The sequence below is a fragment of the Phocoena sinus genome, chromosome 2 (genome assembly GCF_008692025.1).
Source record: "Phocoena sinus isolate mPhoSin1 chromosome 2, mPhoSin1.pri, whole genome shotgun sequence".
In the NCBI taxonomy this organism is placed as follows: domain Eukaryota; kingdom Metazoa; phylum Chordata; class Mammalia; order Artiodactyla; family Phocoenidae; genus Phocoena; species Phocoena sinus.
In genome coordinates this window covers 163874503-163885821 of record NC_045764.1, presented here as the reverse complement: position 1 = coordinate 163885821, position 11319 = coordinate 163874503, and the positions used below count along the sequence as shown (strand labels likewise).

Below are 11319 nucleotides of genomic sequence, written 5' to 3'. Positions count from 1 at the left end.
TTCAGACAGACAGGCAACCACGTGTACCCCGCTCTCCACATCAGGCAGGGCTGGCCCACCACTTCCTCTTAAGGATGATGATACCTCCTCACAACTCTTGCTGCATCGGTAACGGGAGAGAGAAATTAAGAAATACGTTTGAGAATGGAAGAAACGAAAAGCCGCAGAGGGTACGAGAGGTGAGCTCATGAGAGGCAGCTTACCTCACCTTACTCCACCCTCTGCTCAGGGGCTGCTCCTGGCCCTAAGCTTGCTGCGTCTTTAAGTTTCTGTTCACATAGGATGGCTGCTTTAGACACAGTCCTTGTACGATAACCACGCGCTTACATCGCGTCCTTTTGAGCTCTGAGGAAGAAGGAAAGGACAAGGGGTGAACATAACTGCCACCTCTACTTAACATGGAGATTTCCACCTACGGTGTGTGAGTGTGGTGGGGTGGGGAGGCTTGGGACCTGGCAGTTGAAGGGGAGGACTGAAGAGACTATTTCTTCCTCCCCAAGGCAGCAAAGGTCTCTGGCCTTGGTTCCTTTGATGAGAGATTCACCAGCCTCAACTGATAGGCAGATGGAGGTATCTGCATTAGACTGAGCTCCTGTCCTGGCTTTGTTACCACCTCTGACCTTTAGAAACTTGGACTCAGGACTTCAGATATATCTTGTTTGTCCCTCTTGCTTCACGCTTTTTGCTTAGTGACTTGGGGTAGGTCAAGTGTTCAGTAATTTAAGGGGTGGGGCTGGATGACCTCAGGCTGCCCCTGGGCCTTCACCTCTGAATCATCTCCCAGGTGGGTGGGATTTGCCTTGGCACTGGTAAGTAATAAGGCCTGTGGTGAGTGCCCTGCTGAAAACTTACCACCCACCATCTTGGAGCTTTGTGAAGTGGAACGACTCTCAGATTGATTGGGGTTTCCTTATTTTTGGAAATTAAAAAAACTCAGAAACCCAGTGGGATTTTTCTCCCCCTTTGGCTAGGTTACAAGGTACTGCAACCTGGAGGGGTTTCTGACTGAGATCACTCCGGGCCTTCTCACTGGTTTTCCTGCGGTTTTCAGAGAGTTCAAAAGGGCCTGTCCTCTGGCTCAGGTGGTGGCCGGCAGAATGACCCGGGATTCTCTTCTGCGCAGGAACCTGCTGATTTGGTTACCTGGTTGTGGTGTGCAATCATATTTTTATTTACGTCACTACCAGGGTGTCCTGTTGGACTCTCCTTTCATCCTCTCTTGGTGTGGCTTCAGCAGCGGGTGGCCCATCTTTGGAGGCGCCTAGAGACTTGGAGTGGTGGCCCTGCGAGTTGTCGGTGGGGTTCGTGGAAGCTCTTAATATGAAAGACATGAGGCTTGTTTTCGCTGGAGGCTTAGAGGTCGGCTGGGGCGTTGAGCACAACCCACTGGAGGCCCCACGGTTTGGCCTTCAGGACGGGCCTCTTGCTCTGTAATCTGTAATGGCCACCCTCCCTCCCCCGGCAGACACGCGCCTGCGGACAGACGAGAGGAGCAGCCACCTGGGCGGGAGGCTGCGGTGCCTTTGTGCCCTTCCTCCCGGGGCACGAGGTGGCAGCTGGAGGAGGGCTGGGGATGGCCCCCGGGAGTCCCGCCAGGACGCCGTAGTTGGGGAGAAGTGGAATCTCTTCTCCCCCTCGCAAGCCTCGCCCGCATCGTAATTCTTTTTATTTTTACTTTCGAGCCATGTAAGGCATGCGGATGGGTAGGAGCGTTCCGGGGACACGTTGCCAGAGGCGCGGTGCCCGCCGGCCCGCGTGGCCAGAGCCCGGGGAAGGGACAGGCCGCGCGCCGCCCGCCCCACCAGACCCGCCGATCACGGTCGCGGCTGCCCGGGGTCGCAGAGCCCGCGCCGGCCACCCCCGCTCCGCGAGGCCGCGGGAAGCGAGTCCGCGCGGCCCAGCCGGCTTTCGGCTCCGGCTGCGCCTCGGGAGCGCCCGGGCGCGGGTAGCAGGGCCGATTGTGGCGTGGGGAGCTCCGGCAAGGGCCGCCCCGGCGGGTCCGCGCCCCGCGCCCCAGGCCGCTGGCGGCCCGGCCCACGTTTTCCCTCTCTCCCGCTCCCTCCGCCCCCTCCGCCCCGTCCCTCCCCTCCCTCCCCGCGCTTCCCCTCCTCCTGCCTGGTCATGTGTCGCCTTTTTTTGTTTGCAGTGGAAACAATTTCTCGCCGCTCGGCGCGCCCCGGCCCGACGCGCCGCGGCGGAGGCGAGCGGGAGGCGGGACGGGGCGGGGAGAGCGGCGGGGCCGGCGGGAGGACGCGCGGCGCGCCCGGCGGACGCCGCAGGTCCCATGCCGCGCCGCGACCCCCGCGCCCCTGCCGCCCGCCGCCCCGGGCTCGCCGCGCCGCGTCCGCGCGTCCTTAGCCGGGCCACCAAGCTATGCCTGCTGGGCGCCTGCGAAAGTTTGTCGGCTCCCGCTGAAGGGCAGCGGCGCCCCCGCGTCCCCGCGACCCGCTCCGGCCAGGTGAGTTTGCTCCCCGCTCCCGCCAGCGCCCGAATGGGATTTGGGTGACTCGGGGCGGGGGCAGTTGTTCGAGGCCGTCCAGGAGGCGACCTCGCCGCTCTCGGCTGACCGGGGACTCCGCAGTTCCTGGAGGAGAGGGCCCGGGATTGGGGGGCCTGGCCGGGCGGGGAGACGGGAGCCCCCGAGCGGGGAAGTTGCCCAGTCCGAAGAGTTTCCTGCCCCGACGTGCGGGCTGTTTCCCGGTGCCTCGATTTCCGAAAAGCCGCCCTAAAGGAACAGAGTTAGTATTGTCCGCGAAGGACTGGATCCCCGCCGTTCCGGGCCGGGGCAGGGGGTGCCGATCAAGGGGAGACCCCAAGACGACAGACAGCCTCCTAACAAAGATTCCCCCCCCCCCTCCCCAAACTGTGCAGGCTTGGCACCGGCAGAGAGAGTCTCCGGAGACTCTCGAGGCTTGACTCCTCCTCACCCCGGCCCTCTTTGAAACCTTCCTTGGGTCCTGGAGAAGTTGGGGGACGGCGGGCTTTTATTGATGTGTTTTTAAGGCTCGCCGCGGTGCGGCCAATAAAAGGTTTATGACATCTGACCGGCAGTGAAGGTATGCGAGCTCCCAATTGCCCTGTATACGGGCAGAAGAGCAGTTTCCCCGTTGCCTGGCAACGCCGCTGATTGACGCGGGACGCATCCAATCGCCGCTCCCGCAGGTCCCCTTGAAATGTTTTTGACAAGTACAGTAGACTGGAGTGGAGCGCGTGCGTGCGTGCGCGCGCGCGGGGGGGGGTTGCCCTCCCCCCCCCACCAAACTCGCAACTGCCCTGCTCGGCTTGGAGAGGATTTCTCAACTTTTTAAAGTTCACATTGAGCATCTGTTAAGAGCTGGGCCAGTAATGTCTTTGTCAGTTATTTGGAGCCCTCTGGTAGTGGGCAAGAAACTAGCTTTCCTGCTGCGTTTTCTCCGTTAAAAAGGAAAAAAAGATAAGAAAACACAGCAAGTCATAAAAAAACAAGAAGAGGGTGTGCGTGTGGGGGACGTAACCAATAGCAAACCGAAAAATTGTTAAGGAGGTCACTAGTGAATAACTATTTGCGGATCCGGTGGAGCAACCTTATTGGCAGCAGATTAAAAATGTTTGCTTAACTGCAGACTCACATGATCCGGATTCTTTTTTTTTCCCCCCCTCTAAAATAGGAGGAAAGAAAGATTTGGTGAATTATGTAGTTAGAGTATAATAATGGAAAACTCCTCAGCTGTGGTTTCTGGGAACTGTTTTTTTAAAATGGAACTGTAGTGATCAGCAGCTCTTGAGACCGTTGCTATAAAATGCGGGATTTATAGGGATGTAGTTAACAGTTGGAGAACACGGGGGGCTCAGAAACACAAAGCAGACAAATGATCCAAGGGTGCTGGGCCCCGGTAACCCTCTTTTCTTGACAGTGCTGTTTTTCTAATAAAACCGTATAGCTGGCAATGTTTGTTTAAAACAAAAGAAAACGTGGAGAATAGCGTGTTGGTTCCTTTAGGAAGCTACTGACAAATAAGCAAATTAAAAAGAAAGAGAGCAGCATGTTGTCATAGCAACAGTGCAATTAAATTACTTTACTGTCAGCCATGATATAATTTTCCTGTTTGGAAGCTCAGGAGACATAAAACTTTCCTCTGGAGCTAAAGTTGACTTCAGTGGCTGGGTCGTTGTTCTCTTTTGTACTCGACCATGTGGATATTCCTGGTTATCAGAAAATTAGGTTTTTTGATGGAGGTACGTCGAAACTTTGAGAGAGACAAGCCTAATTTTGACTTGTTCGTAAAGAAGGTAAAAGAATCAGGCTGGTCTCCGTCTTACCCCCTAATTTAAGATACTAGATTATTCTTGAAAATGTGTCCTGTACTACTCAGGTTAGCCTCCTTTTTTGATGAAAAAATATTCCCTGTGGATGAACTCGAGGTAGGTATCTGAACTGCCCTGCTTCCATGGGACTTTGGTCTCTGTGGATGTTTTCTGTCCTTAGCGTTGGACATCTACCAGCAGCTCCAGAGAGCTCCCCCTCAGGCCTTCGGTCTGTAGGTTCTGTTTGTCCACTTCTGGGGAGGGGGCCTGCTACCATTCTCAGGCACCTTTGACTAGCTGTTCAGTGCCCCACATTATGCTTTCTAGAATCTCATTCTAGAGCTTCCCTAGCTGAAGTGGCAGTTATTTTGGGCATGTTATCAGTGGGCATTTTGAGCCTTAGAATGATCATGTCTTTGCTCTTGATGTGTTCATTCTTTTTTCTAGATAGACTGCTTGATCTTCTTACTCAGGGGTGGGGTGGAGGATAAAACAGACACCAAGCGCATTGTCTGAGCACTGTAGATGGAGAGTGGGAGACCTCTTTCATTATCTTACTGTTCTTTCCATCTCACATTGAGTGCTTCAGGGTTGAATGTGCCTTGTATCTGTCGGGGTCATTCTTTTTGTGGACGTGTCACCTCCCCCATTGTCTTTCCTCATCAGATATTTTACTCCCTGTTCTAGGTCATTGATAACAATGGGGGAGGGGTAGAGTAGAATCCTGTAGCAGTTTTTGTTGGATTTGCCTTCCTGTCTTGAAGCTCGTGGTTGCTCTCCTGAATTTTTTCACCGATTTTAACTTCAGTTAATGGCTTATCTTCACATTCCCATGTATTTGTGTGGTGTCTGACGTTACTCACTTTTTTGTTCAGATTGTAGTGTCCCAAAGAAATTAAAGGTACTTCCTCCTCCAGTTTGAATCCACAGAATTCCTTGGCATTGCTCTTTAGACTTGCCAAATGTTAAAGTTTCAGTTTTAGGTTATGTCTTGTGGAGAAAGAAGGAAAAAAAAATCAAATAAAACATTACCAAATTGATGCTCATCATAGCCATGGTTTTGATTCCTAGGCAGTTGCAGCGGTCTTTGTATGGAAAGAGCTGAACTTACTCTGAGCCAACTGGCCTTAAACTTATAGGTATGTCCTTTTTTTTTTTTGAGAAAGATAAACAGTGAGACCTGTCACCCAAAGTGACATGGGCTGTGGTCGCACTTATTTTGTGGTGTTTACTGTGCAGCTCGAAAGAATGTATACATATTCATGTATAATAGGTAAACGGAGGCAGCAGGCAATAACTGATTTTTTCGGGGTCACAGTGAGAGTCTTCATAGATCAGGAAGAAGGTATTGTGGGATTTCCCTTTTTTTTTTTAATTGAAGTATAGTTGATTTACAATGTTGTGCTAGTTTCTGGTGTACAGCAAAGTGATTTTATACATATATATATTCTTTTTCGTTGCGGTTTATCATAGGATATTGAATATAGTTCCCTGTGCTACACAGTAGGCGTATCCATTCTGTATATCATGGTTTGCATCTGCTAATCCCAAACTCCCAATCCACCCCTCCCCCTCCCATTCTTTTCTTGGCATGTGTACATTAAAGGTGCTGTGAACATTTCCTGTCTTGTACCTAAGGGGTAACAGGTCCTTGTGCCATGTGCGTGGTAGACCGAATTTACTAGTTAATCGGGCGTCTCTGGGTGGTGGAATGTCGGTTAATGTCACTCAGTGTGGGAGCTGTGAGGGGATGTCCCTAAGTGGTAGGGGGTCCACAGAGGTGGCAGGGGTGGGAGGGGGGCATAATCATTAGGGAGGGCATGGCTGCCTCTCTGTTTTGGGTTTCACCGCCTCGTCTTCTCTCTGTCGTGTGTTTCCCAGGAGCCTTCACGTAAATGGGTCCAGTCATGCCTCCCAGTAAGAAGCCAGAAAGCTCAGGAATTAGTGTCTCCAGTGGGCTGAGTCAGTGTTACCGGGACAGCGGTTTCTCCAAGGCCCTTCAGGAAGACGATGACCTCGACTTTTCTCTGCCTGACATCCGATTAGAAGAGGGGGCCATGGAAGATGAAGAGCTGACCAACCTGAACTGGCTGCACGAGAGCAAGAACCTGCTGAAGAGCTTCGGGGACTCTGTCCTGCGGAGTGTCAGCCCCGTCCAGGACCTGGACGATGACACGCCCCCATCCCCTGCCCACTCCGACATGCCCTACGATGCCAGGCAGAACCCCAACTGCAAGCCCCCCTACTCCTTCAGCTGCCTCATATTTATGGCCATCGAGGACTCTCCAACCAAGCGCCTGCCGGTAAAGGATATCTACAACTGGATCTTGGAACATTTTCCGTATTTTGCAAACGCACCTACTGGGTGGAAAAACTCAGTGAGACATAATTTGTCCTTGAATAAGTGTTTTAAGAAAGTGGACAAAGAGAGGAGTCAGGTAAGCCTCTGGGTCTGGAACTCACGTTTTTCTTTTTGAAATGTTTCCTGTTTCTCCACTAATAAAAAATGTTCAGGAATGTAAATTCACCACAGGGAAGTAGCAGTTATAAACGCGGGTAATTCTATCTCATTTCATTCATTTAGATAATTGTCAAGAACTTCCTTTTCCTGTGTTCGGTGTTTCTAAAGCCAGATTGAGGGTTTCCCACTGGGGAACATGGTTACAAAACGGTGGTTTACAGACTTGACTGATTCTGAGTATCATTGTCCTTCAGAGCCGGTGGGTGGGTCCCCCTTTGGTTTTGGACACCAAACAAAGGTCTGTATTCTGATAGCAGCCATGAACCATGAGGTGTGTGTGTATATATACATACATACATATATAGAGATGTCTGTGTGTGTGTGTGTCTCTGTGTGTGTGTGTATTTGAGGAAAGTTGCCACTGAGGGCTAGAAAAAAATGGCATCTATTTTCGTTCTGAATATTAACTTGGAGAAAGGCAGCTGGTCCAGGATTCTGGAATAAATGGACAGTGGTGGACGTTGCGGGGGGTGATTTGGGCATCCTTCTATACTCCAAGACCAAAGACACGAATTGCCCAGGTGACTCTCTTGAAATCGGGTGTCTACAAAGTGTTTGGCAACTTTGAAACTCCCTCTGAGTATGGAAGGTGGGCTGAGGTTAAGACTGACTTTCGGAAGGTGGAATTTTGACTTTCAAGCCCTTAAAGCTCCAGCTTCGTGGTTCACTAAAGGAAGACAGTTTTAATAATTTGCTTTCTTTTTCTTGTAAGGAACACAATAGGTATGGTAGAAATAGGATTGACTGTTAGAGCTGGAAATCAAAATTGTGACCTAGCTTGGGGTTCTGAAAAGTAACGTAGCCACAGTTAAAATAACTTGCCAGAAAACGTACTCTCCACAAAGTTTTCGTGTTGCCCTATTCTCACGGTTTTGGTTTCCGTGTTAGTGGTGCTGTGGTGTGGAGCTGGCGGTCTGCTTTCCATCCTTTTTAAAGTTCAGGTTCGGTCTCAGGACCCCTCTGGAGTGGGCTCAGCAGCTGTGCAGGGTTGGGGCCTTTCACTTCTTTCTTTCCAGGAACAGGTATGTGCTTCCGGTTGAATCTTGAGCCTGAGAAGATTCTACTTGTCCTTGGCCTGGAAGACTACGACTGTGGCAGTGGTGAAGCCCTATTTTTCCTTGCTGCCACTGGACACGTTTGTCTGCAGATGCTGTTCACCCAGAGTTTATGTTAAGATGGAGCGTGGGGGCTTCCCTGGTGGCGCAGTGGTTGAGAGTCCGCCTGCCGATGCAGGGGACGCGGGTTCGTGCCCCGGTCCGGGAAGATCCCACACGCCGCGGAGCGGCTGGGCCCGTGAGCCATGGCCGCTGGGCCTGCGCGTCCGGAGCCTGTGCTCCGCAACGGGAAAGGCCACAAGAGTGAGAGGCCCGCGTACCGCAAAAAAAAAAAAAAAGATGGAGTGTGGGCATGCAGGGTTTGAGGGGGGTATTGCCAGGAAGAGGAAAGATGTGGAGACTGCGGAGCTTTGCCGCTGATCGTGGGTGCAGGTGGTGCCTGGATCCAGCGTACAAGTGTGAACACTCCTGAGTGCTCTGGGCCCTGCCTTCCCGGTTACGTACTTATTTTTATGTAACTGTAACAATCGCGGGGCACTGCTGTCGTCCCCAGGTGTCCGTCACTTGCTCTCCTCCCCTCTGCATCCGAGCCTGGGCATCCTAAGACCGACCTCCGGACTTGGCTCTGCTGAGGGTTTTAAGATCATTCCTTGAACTTAGAGAAAATTCGTCACTCCTCTGTAAAGAACCAAGTCTGTGGTCTTAAAAACTTCCAGATGGGTGGGTCCTCAAGAAAGGGAAAATCTTGGGAAGCAATTCCAGGGTTAGAAGGTAGAGAAGAAAGGGCTGTCAGGTCCGCCAGAGCAGCACGTCCCTGATGAAGCAATGATCAAGGCTTTAAGTTGGTGTGAAATGATTCTGCAAGTTACCACATGCCAGGGTCGGCGTGTTTGTCATCACGCTGGGGCACATTATAGTAATTTAGCAAATGCACACTCTGAAATGTTAAACAAGACCAGCTCCAAAGTATGCAGAGAGACTCGGGAGTATTATTCATCAGCCTGGGGAGTGACAGGCGGGCGTTGGATGGCACCCTGGCAGGAGCGCCGTCACTCCCTTGCACCCCCCTGCCCCGCTCTGGGAGTCGTGTTTTCCTGGGGTGATGGTTGTCATTCTGCAAATAGCGCCTGTAGAAAGGGAACGGTTTGAAGGGCTTGAGTTTGTTTATCTTGTGAAATGTTGAGTTCTGGCTTCCTGGGCGTACCGACCTGTGTTAACATGCTTCTGATCAGATGCCAGTCACTTTTGTGGCTGGGAGTTTGTTCCGGGGGGGGTTTGTGATGCTGTGAGAACAAAGCAAGGTGTGTGAGCTCCCCATTTTACTCCTCTTTCCTCGGATAACCCTGGGGCCAGCTGCTCTCGGGGCAGACTCCCGGGTACCCTCAGGCACTGGTCTCGACCCCTGCATTTGTGGTTTTCTCCGGTGGCCAGCTGAGTAAGGCAAAGGCATTTCCCTCACACTCTGCCCAGGGGAAGCTCCTCGGGCTCTCAGGTAAGCTCATGTTTTCCCAGAGGATTTTACTTGGCTGTAGCTCCCGTGCTGAGGTTCTGCTGTAACACAGTGACTAAATGTGCCCAAATGTTGGTGAGAAAGATGCCAGGGGAAGCCTTTCGAGCTGCGTTTGCAGAGTTAGCCATTTCGCTTTTTGTTTTCTTTTTAAAAGTGTGGGACACGGTTTTAAACGTGGCATAAGCATGAGAGTGCAGAATGTGGTGTGATCCTTGTCCCTGGGGGCTTGGGACAGTCCCCTGCTGCACAGCTGCTGGGCTGGGGTGCTGGAGAGGGAGCAACCTGGGTGGCACCAGAATCACCTGCGGCACTTACGCACAACCGCCACTTCTCGGCCCCTTCCTGGAGACTCTGATTCAGTGGGTTTGAGGTGGGCTGGGGAAGACTGAAATTCTGATAAGCTTCGTAGGTATTTCTGACTTACAGCCAGATTTGGGAATCCCTGAACTAGATCCCCTTTTGGGTTCTTTCCAGCGCTGAGATTTCGTCAAGGACATATTCTCATGAATGGGTAAGTTAGGTGAGAATAGAGGTTTGTTTTTTTTTTTTCTTTTCTTCCTGTTTTATCTCTAATAGGACTTTGAAAGATAGCGGTTTTTTTTGTTTTGTTTTTGTTTTTATTTTTATTCCAGTCATGGAAAATTTCAAGCATATACAGTAGAGAGAATCAGTCACTGTGGTAGTGACTGCACATAGTAGTACAGTGACTCTGTATAACCACCATCACTGCCCACACCAGATCTAGTAGTTAACAAGGGCTTGCCTCTCTTACTTCGTTCATTTTTTCTTTTCTCTTTTTTTTTGCTGTTGCTTAAGTATTTTGAAGCAAATCCTAGCCCTCATGTCATTTTATCCCAACATATTTGTGTGCGTAAGAACGGTTTCCATAACCACAATGCCAGTGTTACCTCTGATAAAGTGAACAGTCCTTTGGTATCACCTAAAGGCAGATCTGTGTTCAGATATCCTGGATGGCTTACAAAATGTTTGTTTGAATAAGGATCCAAACATTGTTTACACATTGCATTTGGCTTTGTTTCTTCAGCCTGTTTCCATCCACGGCAGACCCCTGCCCCTTCCTTGTCAAATAGACCCTTCCACGTAATATCTCTGCTTCATTGGGGTTTCATTAAGCTTGTTCCTCTGTCCCCTCGTACATATATTCTGTGAAATGGAAGTAAGTGCTAAAAGGCTAGATCACATTCCGACTTGTTTTCCCTCAGGAATACTTTATAGACGAGTCTTGTGCCTCCTCGCATCAGGAAGGCTGGTTGACCCACTCCTGGGGATGCTGCGCTTGTGTTGTGGGTTCATGTAGAGTCGGCTGCTTCCTCTGCAAAGTCCCCGTAAGCCTTTCATCTTACGGTTTCATCTATGGATGCCCTTTGCCCACATCAATCAAGATTGAGGTCCAAAGTCTGGGATTAAGTTTTGTTATTTCCTAAATACAGTTCTTAGTTGGAACCATAAGATTAGCATGTACTAACCTCTCCGAGTATTTGTAAGTGAGAAGTAAAGTGTACTTTTAATTTTTTTATAAACTGGATTATAATGGCTCAGGGGTGTGTGTTCCTCTGCTTTTTCTTTACTTCCCCTCTTGACAGTTTAACAAAACACATTGTTGTCATAACAGGGTTTATAAAGGAAACAGTGTACAGAAATATGTTTATTATAAACAGGGCCGAGTGCTTGAAGTACAGTTTTAGCTTGTAAATATAAGCAGCTTGTCTTGGTTGAAAGAGGCCTGGATTGGAAGCCAAGATACCTGGTTCTAGTTTTGATGCTGGAGATACATGGCTGTCTTGGGCCTCAGTTTTCTCAGCTGTAGAAGCAAGAGTTTATTGTTACCTGAAGCTTCTTAATTTGGGCTCTGTGAATGTGAGAGGCTTTGCAGACAGCCTGAAATTATTGATAACATGTCACGTGACTATGCATTTTCCTAGAGGATC

At 50.4% G+C, this 11319-nt stretch overlaps 1 protein-coding gene and 1 long non-coding RNA gene across 14 annotated transcripts in view; one reads left to right on the top strand and one right to left on the bottom strand.

The window, feature by feature from the left end:
* The window catches only part of FOXN3 (forkhead box N3), a 409030-nt gene that overhangs the window by 165026 nt on the left and 232685 nt on the right, over window positions 1-11319 (top strand). For 11 of the 13 annotated variants that reach the window (XM_032624078.1, XM_032624086.1, XM_032624088.1 and 8 more), the window contains one exon: window positions 6166-6722. In XM_032624078.1, coding sequence (XP_032479969.1) covers window positions 6180-6722 — 543 coding nt within the window. In that variant the 5' untranslated portion in view covers window positions 6166-6179. Of the gene's footprint in view, window positions 1-2146; window positions 2459-5355; window positions 5424-6165; window positions 6723-11319 lie in introns of all 13 variants that reach the window. The other 2 variants (XM_032624083.1, XM_032624076.1) reach the window with 2 other exon arrangements.
* On the bottom strand, window positions 36-1918 carry LOC116749588. The gene is made up of 3 exons (XR_004348647.1): window positions 1031-1918; window positions 204-345; window positions 36-100 (listed from the first exon to the last, which is right to left on the bottom strand). It is a non-coding gene; the product is annotated as an uncharacterized LOC116749588 (long non-coding RNA).